At 41.0% G+C, this 16,780-nt stretch overlaps 1 protein-coding gene across 7 annotated transcripts in view; it reads right to left on the reverse strand.

Moving 5' to 3' along the window:
- Nucleotides 1-15,428, reverse strand: part of slka (STE20-like kinase a) — an 18,955-nt gene extending 3,527 nt beyond the window's left edge. The window contains exons 1-16 of one of the 7 annotated variants that reach the window (XM_017431886.3): nucleotides 15,318-15,428; nucleotides 14,768-15,018; nucleotides 11,717-11,881; nucleotides 9,951-9,999; nucleotides 9,320-9,469; nucleotides 8,666-8,738; nucleotides 8,147-8,341; nucleotides 7,836-7,917; nucleotides 7,520-7,651; nucleotides 6,148-7,368; nucleotides 5,930-6,060; nucleotides 5,428-5,551; nucleotides 4,955-5,134; nucleotides 3,290-3,382; nucleotides 598-727; nucleotides 45-169 (exon numbers count right to left, since the gene is read on the reverse strand). In XM_017431886.3, the coding sequence (XP_017287375.1) occupies nucleotides 45-169; nucleotides 598-727; nucleotides 3,290-3,382; nucleotides 4,955-5,134; nucleotides 5,428-5,551; nucleotides 5,930-6,060; nucleotides 6,148-7,368; nucleotides 7,520-7,651; nucleotides 7,836-7,917; nucleotides 8,147-8,341; nucleotides 8,666-8,738; nucleotides 9,320-9,469; nucleotides 9,951-9,999; nucleotides 11,717-11,881; nucleotides 14,768-14,917 (3,000 nt within the window). In that variant the 5' untranslated portion in view covers nucleotides 14,918-15,018; nucleotides 15,318-15,428. The other 6 variants (XM_017431901.3, XM_017431893.3, XM_017431908.3 and 3 more) reach the window with 6 other exon arrangements.
- Nucleotides 15,429-16,780: the final 1,352 nt, after the last annotated feature.

A 16,780-nucleotide genomic window follows, 5' to 3' on the forward strand; every position in this document is an offset into this window, starting at 1 on the left:
AAGAGCATAATTGACTCCGCGCGTGTTTGTCTCTGCTCTCCTACTTTCTCGTGCCGCTTTAACAGCTGATGTCTCTGCATGAAGTACTGGTCTTTCAGCTGCTGCTTCAGCAGCTGGTGCTTCTCCTGCAGGTGGCGCTCCTCTAGCTCCCACATCGCTGCCTCCCGGGCTGCAAACGAAAAACATGACGTGAGCCTATGAATTTGCATAATAGCCGGGGACGTGTGGAGGAAGGAGAACAAAAGCGGCTGTCAGCAAGTTGGGACAGGTTTCTCAAAACAACACTTGTCTGCGTGACGTTCTCTGTAATTATCCACTTGGTAGCTATACTAACATACACCTCTCCTCAACTGACAAATAATCACAAGCCTATTTATTTCCCTGCTAATACTTAAAGCCCACGTGGATCAAATGTTTATCCTTTATGGCAGCTGGAAAGCTGCCTTGTTGCCAGGATTACTGGTACCTCAGCTCAGTTTGAACTGACAAACGAGGTGAAGTGTGAAGACAATGTGACTCAGCGGCGGACTCTTCATGTCTTATTAGCTTGTACGAGCTGCGTGACTGGCCTTTATCTGCCCAGCCTCCGTCTCGTACCTCTCATTAACTGCTGTTTGTGGTTGAGGCAGTCTCTCTCAATGGTGGCTATCTCCAGTTTATGCTGCTGGATGATTTTCTTCAGCGCTCCGTCCAGCTCTTGTTGCTGTTTCTGTAGGAACTCCTGCTCCTACGGAGCCACAGAGAGAGAGAGAGAGAGAGGGCGAGCAGTGAGCAGCAGCACGATGAAGCATTAGAGATCAGAAGGAGGGACAGCAAAGAGGGCAAAAGAGGAAACATGACAAGACTGTATATGAAAACTGCCTGGATTTAAAACAATAGAAAAAAAACCCAAACATATCCACTTCAAACTCAGCACAACACAGAGCACCAGGGTTTCATCATCATTTGGACGCAGAATAACAGACACGCAGAGATTATGGATGACAATGATCCACAGTCAAAAGTGATGACAGAGGGAAACGTTAGTGAAGATTCACTCACTTTTATGTTTAGACAACATTTACAACGGCATCTAAATTGCTCAGAGCCATGCCCAAATGTTGTGCAACTAATTGCCAGGTGTGTAACAATACAGAACCTAAACAATAAACACCGTCTCACACTGCAAAATTAAACTGAAGCATCTGAGGATTCAGTCTATCTGTAATTTATGAGCACGCCACGCCTTCAAATTATAAAACAAGTCCTAAAAATTTTTCATTAATATTTTTTTAACAGAAACTTTTATAGAGAACTATAATCCTAGGTTACAGATCTAATAATTATAATGTATAAAAAGAAATAATTACACAGTAGAGCTAAATGTCAGAGCAAGATGAACCACTATTTTATTAGCTGGATTGTACAGTTCTTCTTTCAGCACCTCATATTGTTCAGTTCTTCAAAACAATTTCAAATACTGTATTTAAATGAGCAGAATGCTCATTTATGTCATTTTTACTGACATGTTTTCTGTTATTTTAGTAAAATCCACTACAGCAAGTTTAAAAAAGCCATCCCACTGATTTTATTTACAATATAAGTGAGTCTCAGGCGTCCTGTGGGGCAGTCTGGTTACATTTAGACCTTAGGGCACAAACATAATCCCAGACAGAAAGGGTAAATATGTACACTACCAACTCAGGCCAGTTTTATGTGAACAATGCCACACAAAATACGCAGACTCGATGTACGACAACGTTTGTGGATTTGTGGAGGAAATATACTGAGCAGGAGAAGAAAGAATCACTCCACGAGTACATTCAGAACAACACTCAAATAATACAGAGAGAGAAAAAAAAAAAAAAAAGTCCAACGCCGCCCATGCTTACATGTGTAGTTCTTAAAGTAAAAGTGAGCCATCACAAACGATCCTGTCACTTCACTTCACACACATCTAAGTATGGGCCGGAGACGGAGAGAAACGGGGCGGGAGGGGGGGAGGGGCCACTTACATCCTGCATCTGAGCGTTGAAGAGTGCGCATGAGGACAACTGAAAAGACTGTATCATAACCTGGGCCACTGCCTGCGGAGGAGAGCACACAGCGGACTCGCCCTGATCAGGGTCACACAGCAGACTGAGGAACTCTCACACGCACACACCCAAAACAAAAACAACAGCACTCACACCAGGGTTTTCTGTGTTACACAAGGACGTGGGCTCTCCACTTTGGGTCAATTAGTGAGTTCAAAGCGCACAGCTCTGCTCTGTCCAGATGTTAGGAGGAAGCCAAATAATTAGTTAATATCACATGCTCGAAAACAGATCATAGTTCTAACGTTTCATCTGAAACCAGTGTGCAAAAATGTTGTTTTTTTCCTCCAGGCTTTAGACGAAACACTTAATTAAAAAAAAAAAAAGGGACATCGTCAACATAATTCAAGACTTATTCTAAAAAGACAAAGTTTGGAAAGATGTTTTTAAGACATGGAATAAAAGTTTTCTGCATTTCCCCTTTAAATGTTCCCTGAGGTCTACTTCCTCTCCATCACTTCACTGACAGCTCTAATACAAAGTGACATCAGTAAAGCTTAAGACGGATGGACAGAAAGGAGTGTTCACGCAACACTATAAATAGTATTTCTTGTTTTGTCCTGTCATTACGAGACCAAAAACATGCCGAAACTAAAAATTATTTTCCCCCAGTAATCCCATTTTCAAAACTGAATAAAATGAAGCCTTAAGTTGTTTATTATCACAAAGAAAAACTGTAAATATTTACATCTGAAGAAAGATGTGAAACATTAAACCGACGTCATCAACGATGATGCCACTGTGAGCCTGTAAAATGTTACATTTCACTGCTGTGTGTGTATCCTGTTCAGATATATAAGTGAACAGTATATGAGGGACATGTCTATAATGTAGTTCGGAGGCAACACCACCTATAAACTATAACCTGTGACTGCAAAAAATATATATTTATTTAAGTTTAAAGCAGCAGGTATTGTCCTTCGGAAGCTCAGTGGAAAATCTATTCATATAACCTTACTTAATAAAGCTAACAAATAATGACATTATTCTGTTAATTTCACCAAACTATTCTATTTAGTGCCATTCATTTTGTCCACATCAAAGTGAGTAACAATTATGGTAAAATCAGAATAATCTAGTTGTACTGAGACAGTGAGTACAACTCAGTAGGTAGACAAATGGAGAGAAAGCAGAAAGCTAATCTTTATATGAAAAAGGTCAGAGGGAAAGAAAAAAAAAAAGAAAAGTAACAAAGTCACGTTTTCATGCTTTACCTCTGCAGTCTTAAGGAGCGACAGGTCCTCTTTTAAGCGTTTCATGAGCTCTGTTCTCATGTGTTTGGGGGACTGTCCAACTTCCTGAATGGCCTACAGTGTGCAAGTATGCAGAAACTAGTTGAGGACAGGAGACATGCACGGAGACTCAGCATCCGATCACCACAAGGTTTCAACCTCAGCATGCTTGTTTCCTTCGGATTTCCCCCCTTTCGAATGATTCTTTAGTGTTTAAAGGAGCGCACAGTGGCTCTCAGCTTGAACTGCTCGGGTTAGAGCCATGGATGCATGCCGGAAGGTGTTAGCTTCAGAAACAGCTTCGCCATGTTGCGTTCAATTAGGTCCCGCAGCCACCGAATACCTTGATTATTTTGACTCTTGAATTTAAAAAATAAGCAGAGTAACTGAGGTGGAACGTTTAAAAATGATTTCTGATCTGGACAACGCTGAAAGTTTTCACCCAATAAACAAACACACACAGGGCTTACTGCGTGGAGAAAAACAACGAGCTGTGCTGCAACTAACTTTTTACTACAGAATAACTTCCTGATTGTCTCCTTTATTAATTGCTTCATCCTATAAAGTTTAAACACAGGAGCAAAAAAAAGTGAGAGCAAAGTATAATTTCCCTAAAACTTTTTGGGACTTTTTGACTCATGTATGAAAAAGAAATTCCCCCAAATGGGGCCTATTAATTTATCTTAAATCTCATATTTATTTCAGATCCACCTGAGACTTTTCCATTTCAGTTACTCTGAAGCAAGGCTCGTAAAGTTTCACCCAAAGGAACCCAACACCTCATCAGAGAAATCAGACCAAGTTGGCCACCCTACGACCAAAGCAAACTCACACACTCATGAGACAAAAGACATGGTTAGTTCGATGAACAGCTTGAGTACATTTTCAACAATAAAAGGTAGTTTAAAGACAAAAATCAGACTCACAAACACAATGATAAATAGAAAAATGCTCAGAGTTTGTATCTCAAGAATGAAAAAAAAACAAACAAAAACAAAGATCAGACTTTTTTTTTTTCCAATTTTAAAAAGTGAGGATATTTTCTGTTATACTGCAAATATTAAATAAATAAGTAGCCCAAAAATCTAAAAGAGATTCACCACAACACCCAGCAAGTAACTGCAATACACAGCAAACATATGTCAACATTAGCCTAAAGGAAAAAGCTGCATACATGAAATCTAGACTATAAAAGCAATCTAAAGCACCCGGCAAAGCATCAAATGGTTGTTCAAGAGCAGAAAAACAGACAGAAGATGCTGATTAAAAGAAGCAGAAATGTAAGTTGCTCAGCCAGAAAATGAATTTTTACTAAAACACAACAAACAAACAACAAAAAAAAAACTCTAGTAGCAAAATATTTCTCAGGACGCACCCAGAAGGAGGAGAAGCAGAAGCTTTGAAAAGATAAATAATGGACTCAACAAAATGGATCACAACACATCTCAGTCAGTCTGCAGCCGTGGTTAGCTACAAGGCTGAACAGCAGGGCACAATGCTCACAAAGGATTAGTATGACAAAACAAATTAAGCCACAGTTAAGTTGGTGAACACATGCACTGTTTTACAGCTCTGACATGCAAAACCCCCCAAAAAAACAACAACTAGCCAGCTCCCGCACTCAGACATGGCCATGCAGCACCGTACCTCCTTCTTCCTGCTCTTCAGCATGTTTTGGAACTTGGACAGTTCTTTGTCTTGATCCGCTTTGATGCGTTTGGCTTCATCTCGGAGCCGGCTGGTGTGATCCTGTTCCAGCCGCTCGATCGTCTGTTTCTGCTTCTTCTCAAGATTCTCCACTTCTTGGTCGTACTGACGTTTCTTTGCCTGTAGAATCAGGAGATGCAAAATCGCTGTTGGTGTACAGAGCAGCAGAGTTTAGACGAAAAGTTTTTGGGTTTATGTAACATGGAATTCTCTAATTATTGGTGCTGATATAAACAAGTTTTCAAAGAAACTTATTTCACACTAGAAATGCTAAATGATACAGAACGCCTGCCGAGCTACACGTTTCATGTTAAACCAGTTCAGAGATGAAGTAGCTCCAAAACTGAAGAACAAGAAAAGAGGGAAATAAAAGAACGCCATCACACCACAAATGTTCAAACATAGTGACTCACAGTAGTTTCCTGTTCAAAGCGCCGGTAGATCTGCTCTCTCTGCTGCTGCAGCTTGTTGCTCAGCTGCTGCTGGGCCCTGTGCTCCTCTTTTTGAAGAAGGCGCAGCTCTCTCAACTCCTGACGCCTAAAAAGAAAAGAAAATAATTATAAGAACAGCAACTGTGTTGACAAAATTGCATGCAGTGCTACTCCTATTCTTCATTTATTTTTCTAGTTTGAATCTTTTCGGATCACCTTGTACGGTACTGACATCAGGCCAAGAATCAAACAGAAAATTGTAAGACATCACTTGTAAAAACAGAGAATCACAGCGTACGCCTTTAAAAGGAACCACTGGAGATGACAACATGTAACACAGATTCGATAATGGCAGTTAACCCATCTGGCATTTGTAAAAAGCTGTGGGAGTTGTATAACGAGCAAAAACTATTTAAGGTAGGCGTGTTAAATAGGTCATGTTCCATATTTAAACAGCGTGGCAGGCAGACTGACGCAGCCGTACCTCAGAAACCTCATCTCCTCACTCTTGGTGTTGTTGTCCGTCACTATCTTTGACGTCGTCACGCTGACCTCCACGCCGTCTACCATAAACTTGCGTGTCTGCTTCAGGGTCTTCTTCTGACGTTTAGACTCCTACCAAAACACCAGCGATGCTTTAGAAAAATGATCAAGCCAGCGTTGATAACGGAGTGACAGAAAGTCTGACGCAGATGGTTTTACCTGCAAAGAGATGGAGCCGCCTTCTTTGCCCTTGGACAGGAAGCTGGAGATGGACAGATTGAGGTCAAGGCTGTTGCTATCAGCAGCGGAGCTGCTTCCAGAGTCCGAGTCTTTCTCCACATCTGACTTGACCAGAGCGGGGCTTCCGTGCTCCGGCTTGGTTTCGGAATCAGCTTCACTCTCTTGAACAGAAATGGCATCTTGGGACGTGATTTCATTGGCTTGAGCTGCTTTCTCCCCATCTTCCTTTACAGAGGCAACTGTTTGGTCAGAAACATTAGACACATCTTTGACCTCATCGTTGACTACGTTGGACTCATTTGGTGTTTGTTCTTGCAGTTCACTCTCCTTCCCTGTCTGATTCTCTTGTGGAGGCTGCTCTGCCTCTTCAGAGGTCTCACCCTTCGGTTTCTCCTCTGACTGACTTTCTGTGGTCTTGTTTTCTACTTCTACTTCAGCGGAGGACTCTTCCACGCTGATCTTGGTGTCTGTGCCTTCATTTCTATTTATGTCCAATAAATTTGAATCTAAATTCTCTGTGTCTAAATTTGTAGCTGTGACATTGTCTTCTACTCTGTCCTCTGCCACTTCATGTGTTGATACCACCTCTTTTGATTCTTCACATACTTCTTTAGCCTGTGCAACTTCCTGTGCTCTAGTTTCTGTTTGTGCTGGTGCCTCCTCAGGCTTGTCTTCTACAGATTCTTCTGCACTTTTTTCTTCTGCTTTAACCGCTTCTGGCTCTTTTTGTTCTTCTGTTACTTGGGTCGTTTCCACCTCCGTTTCCTTTTCTTCTGCCTCCTTCTGTTCTCCCTCTGTTTCTTTACCACCTGCGTCAGGTTCTTGAGAATCGCCTGAATCCACAGCTTCTTTAGTTTCTGACACTACAGGCTCAGCAGAAACGGCTTCACTTTCAGCTCCTTCCGGTTTAGCACCGGAAGAGTCTTGTGAGGTAAAATCGTTGCTGGTCTCCATTAGTCCAGAGGCCAGATCTTCATTACTGGCATCAGACACCTCATTGAGTTTCTCCTCTTCGTTCTTATCCGTTTCGCTTGTTCCAAGTCCCTCATCAGAGAGCTTATCACTGGTCCGGTCCTCAACAGGCTCAGCTTCTGTCTTTTCTGTAACAGACTCCAGGTTGGAGGGAGTCGCTGGGACTTTGTCATCCTCTGAGCTGGCCACACTGACATCTGATGGGGCTCGTTTGTGCCCAGGAGCTGCCTGAAGTTAGAAAAAAACAAAAACGGTACTTTCTTATTGGATAATGATTGAGACTGTCAAAGTTCCTCTGCACCCATCTGTTAATGAATGTACCCACAACAACCGAGGTCTAAGCCCCATAATCCTTGCTGTATACACTAAAAATACCCACCACAGGTGTGTCAGGTTCATCCTCCTCCTCTTCCTCTTTGCTATCTTCAAGCTCCTCTGTGACTTCTGCTTTGGCCTCAGCTATAAGCTCTCTGACAGGTCTGCTATCAGTTACACTGGTGACAAAAGGATGCTACGTACACAAAAGGAACATAAAGTCATCACAATGTATTTTTTCTATGTGTGAAATAAGTTTTATAGCAAAAGGCAAAACAAAAGAAAGTCAAATAGATTTTTTAAACAGACTGAATATACTACTTAGCAACAATGTAAACTGTTGATATGGTTACACTGATAAATAAAGAAGAGCGGCTCACCTGCAGAAGCTGGACTGCACTCCACCTATTGTCCACATTCTTGTCCAGAGCTCTCCTCAAAAAGTCAATGAACTCTGGAGACCTTCCAAGAAAATAAATAATTAAAAATAAAACATTCAAGAATTACCTGTCAGTCATAAAACAGAAACACTACCTAGTTTTGGCTTTATGGACTCACATTAATGACTGTTCAGTTAAACAATAACACTTCATATCTCACAGTTCCAGGTTAAACACTTAACACATCTTTATCTGAGATCCACAATCGTTCTACTGCCGCCTCTTTTGTTATCACAGGCACACCATCTTACCAGCGAGAGGGGTGCATCAGCGTGGGCGGCTCGGACTTGGCTATTTTCAGTAACACCCTCATGGGATTCATCTCGTGGTTGGGCGGCTCAATCTGTGCCAGCTCGATGAGAGTGACCCCGAGGGACCAAATGTCGGCCTTGTAGTCGTATGGGCGGTCTTTGGACGTTTCGCACATCACCACCTCCGGTGCCATCCTGCAAAAACACAGTTCCATGATGGTTCGCAACAGCATTTAAAACAGCTATTCATGTGCAAGTGAAGGCAATTTTAGAATAAGCTTCCCGTTTCTGAAAGGGCCAACCTTTCTTACTTTTTTAAAGAGGAACGAAGCCGATAAGCCAATATTACGTGACCGTATCTCAGTATGTGTTAAAAGCAGAGTCCACTCAATACTCAAGTGCATCTAATTATCTGAATGTAGCCTTTTCAAATACCTCACATTCATTCCGGCTGCAGAAGATGCTAAAACAATTACCAGATAGAAATAGCAGCATGTATATTTAAGTCATGTGACTCACCAGTATGGAGTGCCAATGAAAGAATCTCTTCTCTGTAAGGAGTTGGTATTTTTAGCAGACACCCCGAAGTCGGCTGAAAGTAAAAAACGAATAATAATTTGTTTCACCATCAAATTAAGCTCAAGTTTTATAACAGATGTGAGTTATGCATACATGAAATATCAATACTTAAAGCTTCCAGGGTCCATCACAAACCATCAGTTAACTGAGCAGCTGCAGTAATTCAGCCTGCAATCTCTTCCTTGCACTACTTACAATATATATGTTAGAGGAATAAAAAGATCCATCAAGTCCCCAATGACTAGCTTGATAATTATTGTTTGCCAGGCTGCGGCATGACCCTCTGCCTACGGAACATGAATCACCAGGGAGAAAACAGCTACGGAGACCACAGCAGCGACGTGAATAGTTTACTTGCCGAAAGTTATGTAACCCATCTGATGCATCACAAACTACAGTGCATAAGTGGTGTCTAAAAATGACAGTATAGAAAGCGCATCACTTCTGTTTGTTTAGTAACCTTTTCAAATGTATGCAACACGACTGACTCCGTGTAGCTGTTTCATGCGTAAGCTCAGCGTCTTACAGTATTCGCAGATTAAAATAGCAAAGAAAACCACTGCAAAAGGTGAGACTTTTTGTTGTTTTTTTTACCTAGTTTTACATCTCCATCCAAGGAGAGGAGGATGTTTCCAGCTTTCAGGTCTCTGTGGATGACCTTATTCTCGTGGAGGTAAACCAAGGCCTCCAACGTCTGCTTACACACCACTCGGATCTGAGGTTCAGTCAGTGGTCTCTCCAGTTCTGAAGAAGAACATGCATACAGTAAACTGTTGGACATATTAGCCTTTGATGTCATTTGTCAGTGACATACAGTAGCACCTGGAGGACAAACTTCCCTTCTACATTATTGAATGTTGCTGAATAAAAATAGCTGAATCAGCCCACTGAGAACAATGCACACTCATCCAATACTTTAGTAAATTAATCGCCACATTTGCTCACAATAAAAATAAAAGAGGTGAGTCTCCTCTTCAGGCGCAAAAGCGACACAGGAAGCGCAGGCCGTATGACTGGAATAGCCACCCCTTGAAACCTGAGCTGCAATAATTACATCGTTACAACGGCCTAGCAAACTGACGAAAGAGGAAAAAAAAAAAAAAAAATTCCCACTGTGGAGGCTTCGGGATGGAATAGAAAAAGTTGGCACCTCGGAACGGAGCGAAGAAAGGCGCCTAAAATATCATGGAGCTTTTCTCTTTCCTTCAGTACGCCGGGGACTTACCCAGCATGATGGCATCGACCGCACCGCCGGCGCAGAACTCAATCAGAATCTGAAAAATAAACGTGGAATCACATTTAACCCTGCTGCAATAAGGCTTTAATTTGAAATAATCTCCTTAAACTAAAAACCTGCGCTACCCAAAGTAAGCAGGCAGCCTTCACTAGAAAGACAAGAAATCCCAGTCTTTGTTATTGATCGAAATGCATTCCAAGGAGCCAGTCGATCGGACACTAAACACCCATTGTCAGCATCGCCTACAGACATGATTTTCATTTTAATATGACCTAATGCGTCAAATTAAAACATCAGGAAATGTACTTAGTACAAACTAGAGGCAGTTATGATAATCCTTAACAATGATAAACAAGGGCTATTGTCAAGTCTATTAAGGTTGCAGAATTTTTATTGTTTTGCTTTTATGAAAATACAACACGACGCAATAAATTTCAGGCAATTCAATTTACTTAAGCATTATGGTTCTTGCGAGCTCCAAAACTGTGTTTTGTACGCAGAGATCCTGCTTAAGGATCTTTATTTTTGGGGCACATGTTTTACAAGTGTTAACAATAACAACACAGCAACTTGCTGCATGAAATGTGCACAAGACTAAATGTGTTTTACAGTGCTGCAGCTGTTTTTTATGTTGTTAAAAAGGCCACTAAAAGAATGTTAGGTGTAGCAGTGACCCATACAGTCTCTGGAAAACTGTCAGCTTCCTTTGGATTATAAATTTTACAAATCAAACCCGTTTCTTGTCTGAATTTGATCGTTTCTGACCCGTTTTACTGAAACTTAAAGCAGTGTTAACCGGACAAGAGTGGTGGCAGGATTTGTAACAGATTTGTTTTCTTTAACATGGTACAGAAAGTTTGACACGCATAAACTGGGTGAGTGAAATAAAAGGATGGACTAAATGCTCACTTATTCACAATACAAGAATATTCTTAATAATTCACCTGATAACATGAAGAGCAGTGTATTACACACACTTTTTCATGTTAATATGTAAAATAAAACCACTTCAAGCTTCAGCTGTAGTAGCTAATTAACAGCTGCCAGTTGTTTTTATTGGCTTTACTTTTTAAATAAAATGGTTTAAATATGAATCCAAGCTTAGATCAAGGATCACCGTTGGTTTAAGAACTCAAACAAAGAGAAAGACAAAACAATTGACCATGTTCTGCTATGGAGCTTAATCGCTTTAAGCAGAACAGGTTATTCAAGTTTCCCAACTGAGCTAATAATAACTTTTAAGTCATAATAATCTCATTTATAGGCACAGTAAAAAAAAAAGTGTCTGTTTTTCCAAAATGTACCCAACATACACTTTTTTTAATGTAAAAAGCAAACAAACAACAATAAAATAAGTGATCCAGATGCAAAGCAGAGGCAGTTATCCATTTATCATCATGCTGCTTAAGGACAGAGGCCAGACATATGACCTGCATTCAGCCATGAATTATTCACAGGCACTTTCTCCAGCCACCAAAACCGCTCCATTATCTTCCTATAGTTGTGGCCAGTCCACAAGGGGCGGTCACATGACACCACCTGACAGGATGTAATTGCTCTGGGGCCTCTTAGTGCTCTCAGAATGAGACCATGTATTAATCCCAGACTCTCAGCTCGCAATAAAACAGCTGCATTAGGACGCCGGAGCCAAAATAACGTTTTACAGGAAATCCTTTTATGGTCAAAATGTTAACTACAACAACGATCGAGGAGTCAAACACATAATTTTCTTCGCCGGGCGCTTCGCCACTTACCCAAAGTTTGCCTTCGAAATAGAAAGCATCCAGCAGCTTGACAATGTGATGATGGTTGCAGGAGGCCAGAATGTCAATCTCCACCATGTAATCCTCCAGTTCATCTTCCGTCTTTGTGTCAATGACCTTAGCAGCTGCGAGGGTCCCATTTAGCTTGTTCTGGGCCTGCAAACCAAAATACAACAGTAAAATACGGAGTTCAGACTGAAAATGTATAAAGACAAGAAAGAGACAAAACACTGAGCACTGCACTAAAGGGATATGTCGACTGATATATTCCTGCAATTGTTTGCTGGGCTACACAACAACAACAACCCTGGCTTAGACCAAGTAAGCTTAATCAAGATTTATATTTATTACCCAACATTAACAAAAAAACAAAAGAGTTAGGAAATCAATACTGGGTGATGTTTTGTCTTGCACAACTAACAAGCTCCTTGTGGACCTCAAATCTATAAATAATAGGTCTGACAATAATGAAATTATACATCTGGATAAAGATTTCTCTAAAAATAAGCATGATCTGAATCAAATAATCAAAAACAAACCTCTCAGCCGCCTGAGCGAGACAATCAAGAACTGATTTAGCAAAGCTCGTTCAACTTCCTCTTCTCGTTTTTACAGTTTGTTCTTTTTTATTGTGTTAAATATACAGGGAAGTCAAGAACTTGATGTTTATGGATGGACAAAATGTCAGGGAGTCAACTAAAAAAAAAGAAAAAGAAAAAGAAAGGGAGTGCTCACACCTACTGCTGTGTCAGAGCCTATATTTATACACGCTGACCTACGACGCTTTTCCGTCTCTTTTCTCTTTCATCCCGCCTGACGTCTGTGGGACATCTCTAATACACACGCAGACTCGTTGGTAACTTCACAACGCAGTGCATCATTTCATTTGAGAATCCTATTCTCTGGGGTCAGCATAAAAACTGCATTTTAAATCAAACGCATTAAGAGTCAGTGAAGGGTGTAAGACGCCTTATATTTGAAGGCAATTTAACGCACTGTCAGTAACTGTTTTGAATGATTTAAATGAGTAAATATAGGATAGTGACATTTTTTTTAACCACTCCACTTTTAAATATTTCAGTACAGGGACCCTGATATGCACATGTGAAATTACTCACTGTGAATACATTTTTATGCAAGTAATAAATTGTAGTTTGTAAAAACGGCACACCTCTTCACTTTTTAAAGTACAGTACAACCTATTCTCCAGGCATGTAAAGGAGGCTTTTCTCTGCCACTGTTACTCACTTAAATCAGCTGATTCACACTTGGCAGCCAACCATTTCCACCACAGCTAAAGGCAGCACCCATCGAATGCTTGTGAAATAGCTGCGTCGACCTAATAAAAGCATCTTCCTGTCACTCCTAAATACGTGGATAAGGATCAACATCGTGGCAGGTACAGTCTGTGCTGCAGATTAAACAGCAAAACTGAAACCCCACGATTCCCTGACAGTTAGACAACCGGCCAACCAGACTGGGAAACAAACACAGGCAAATGAAGATTTAAATGGACCATTATATTATTTGATCACAAGAGCTCCAGGCAGGAAGGGACTGCACGAGCAGCACAAACAGGGAGAGGCCGTTTGACGTCGAAGTCAACGCGAACTAGTTCATTGCGTGATGACATGGGACTTCATGAAAAATGAATGGAAGCCGAGTTCTCCAAATCCTAAAAATAGTCACACGTTTCACTCCTTTGAAGCCCTTTTCCAACAGGATGCGTTACCACCGTTCATCCTTCTGACCAGAATACACGCTGGCCCTGAGACATCCTTAGATGTCCTCAAACAAAAACAAAACGAGCTGGGATAAATCTATGAAAAGCAGAGTTTTATTTAAAAACAAAAATTGAGGAAAGCTAAAGCAATGCCTTTTTACAAGCTTTTTAAAAAAAAAAAAAAAAAAAAAAAAGCATGGTCTCTGTTTTTGCTAAACGGGCCTAAATGTTGCTTTAAATAGATCCAAGTTTGTGCTGTCAGAAACAGACTAAGAATGAAAGTTAAGTTTGCTATGAGTGTCCTCATACTTCATTGATGATTTAAAGTAATCTATATTACTGTAATCTACTCATCTGGTTAGATTGTGGTTAGGATTGGGCTGAGATCAGTGGGTAAGGGCAAAAGCTTAACTAATAGTGAGAAATTAGGTTGAGGGTGCAAGGAGCATTTACTTTAAAGCCATATAAGTGTTGAAATTTGGTTACGTTTAGGGCGAGTACAACACTTGGGTATGATGTGGCGTCACAAGGGGGAAAAAGTAAAAAGCTACCCTCACAGGTTCTCACACAAACAAAGAAAGTAAACTTTTCCTGTTGCGTGTTCTTGCAGAGGATACATATGATCGGACTCAGGCTCATTTAACAGAATCAAAACAATAACCCTGGCCTAGACGTAGTTTTATCTTAGCCCTAAAAAAAAAAAAACACACAACATAAAAGGTAGAAAGTTAGGTGATTTAATAAACATAACAAAGTGGCAGACACAAAACCATAAACTGTTCAATGGCAGACTTTGGTGGAGCTAAACTTAACTTTTAACTAATAAAACCCTTTTGTTATGGCCTGTCTGCTTCCACTGGGAGTGACTTCATCTTGACCCTGCTCTGTTGTCTTTTACCTCTTGCCTTTTGTGATCGTTCAGCAGTCACATTTCACTTTGACATTTTGAGGTCAAGTTTATTCCATGGCAACAAACACCACGCCTTGAATATTCATCTCGTTTTTGTTTTGGGACTCCCGCTGGAAGTGAATCAGGACTCAGAAATGTCTCGGAACAGATTAATAACTAATTGGAGGTGACACACTTCCTCGACGCGCCTGCTCCTGGCTCCTTATTGACGCTTCGTTACAGAGCCTGAAACAGCACAGGGATCTTTTTCTTTCTTTTTAATTTTTTTTTAAGTTACCGAGGCCCTTGGCTTAAAAAGGCTGTGGCCCTGGCAATGGTTCATACAACCTAACTTCAACTGCGGGGAGTTACTTCACAAACGGGCGAGAAAACTACAACAAGGCGGATGTAACGTAACACGTCAACTTACCTTGTACACTTTCCCAAAAGCGCCATCTCCCAGCTCCCCTACGATGTCCCAGATCTCCTCTGGGTTCACGTCCCTGTGTACGTGCTCGTACTGTTTCTTCCTTTTATCCGGCCCCAACTTGAATATCTTCCGAAAATTGAAGAAAGACATCTTTTTTGGGAGGGGGGTGTTCTTCTTCTTCTTCTTCTCGGATGGGCTGTGGACGCAGTCAACGGAATGTAGCGGTTCCTCCCGACGCGGAACTCAAACAGCTATCGACACAAGAGCATAAATAAGACAAGACAGGTGCCGAAGCCATTCAGCTGTAACGATATCAATTATAACTTTCCCCCACCGACGGCAGTTATTTACAATCACATCATCGTGGCTAAGCCGTCACACTGGAGGCTAGCGGCGAAAAACCGCACGGAGAGGATTTTTTTTTCTCCTCCCCTCCGCTGTTCGCTCGTGTTTTCGTTCCAGCCAAACCGGAGTTAAATTAATACGGCAATATCGACCTTACTGTCACATTTCTAACATTTCTTTTTTTTTTTGGTATATTGTTACTGACCTAAAATGGACAATACACAGACCTCATGCTTCGGTTAGCTGACCGCACAGAAGTTAACGGACCAGCGTCAAGCTGGCTCGAGCACTGACGCGCACTTCCGTTACGTCTTCAAAAATAAAACTCAAAACGTCAACGTTTTAGCATCTATCAGCGAACAATTAAATTATCCCCATTATTGTCTGAGTTTTACCTGTTGGACAGTATTTCTCAGTAGTGACGCTAGTATACAAGCCATTTTTATTATAAACGTGACACTTTTGACGCTCTTTAAATGCAATTGTTAAATGCCAGACTGAGTCACGGAGCCTTTACTTTGAAAGGCGAATAGATCTGTTTCCGGCGTCAGTTGCCCTCTGGTTGGTTAACTTGATGCTGGAGTTGGAGGCGGCTGTTTCCTGGATCTTCTTTGCAGGAAGGCACTCTGCTCAGCCCATTTTTATCTACCACGCATGCCGCTTGCGTTTGTCGTCACGGAGTGAAAGAAAATGGTAGAAGTTTTGTTATAACATTACGCAACAAGTTAACTTCTTCACAGTTATTGTTAAGCAATGTAAGGCTGCATTGTGCAACAGGAGTAAAAGCAATTTGGCCTTTTATTTAAAAAAAAAAAACCATAAAGAAGCAGTAAGTATCATCTAACTGCAAAAGTTAGTAACCAACAGAAGGCATTTTCAAGTAGAAAAATGTTGCATTTGCGAGGTCTCTAAAATCGACAATTTACCCCTTAGTTAAAATGAGTGAAAGCAAATAAAATACATAAACAGAGGTATGTCAGACCTGTGCGGATGTAAATGTATTTTGCATCTGATGTGAAGTACCAGCCTGGGATTTTGTTTGCTCACTCTTCCTTGTCCACTAGAGTGCAGCAAACAGTTTGCCACGTCTCGCGTTTATGTCCAAAATATACATTTTATCCCCTTGAAACACGTTTTGATGTCTTTGCTTTGTGCACAAAATTTTTTCACATAACCCATTTTAGTAACAAATGAACATTAAGCGATGCAGTTTTCATCCTGTACAACATTTGGATCAGTGAAATCGTCCCTAAAGTTCTGCCTTAAGTGTCCTCTGAGGCGTGTAAAAGTGGTTGAGGAAGGAGTGTTCTGTGCATACTGACAGATTAGCTGTGCTATTTTGACCCTGAAGTGCAAAACACACCTATTAACAGAACATGAGGTTTGTCATTCTTCTCTGAATCACCTCAGTTTGTGGCATTTTCACGTTGCACAAAGACTTCAGAAGCTTCAGCACCATTGGACAGAACCATTGATTCATGCATGCACCTACCACCTGACCACAGGGTGATTTGGATCTGCATAGCTTATATAACTTTGCTGTTAGGGTTGGCATAAATGACTTATTTTATGTTTTTCAGTTTTAAATGAGCGAGCCACCTCTTTTGGACAATTTGTTGAACTTTTGGTTCAAGTTAAAGGCCTTTTTGGTTTGTCAAGATGCAGTTC

This window comes from Kryptolebias marmoratus, linkage group LG22 (assembly GCF_001649575.2).
Source record: "Kryptolebias marmoratus isolate JLee-2015 linkage group LG22, ASM164957v2, whole genome shotgun sequence".
Lineage (NCBI taxonomy): Eukaryota > Metazoa > Chordata > Actinopteri > Cyprinodontiformes > Rivulidae > Kryptolebias > Kryptolebias marmoratus.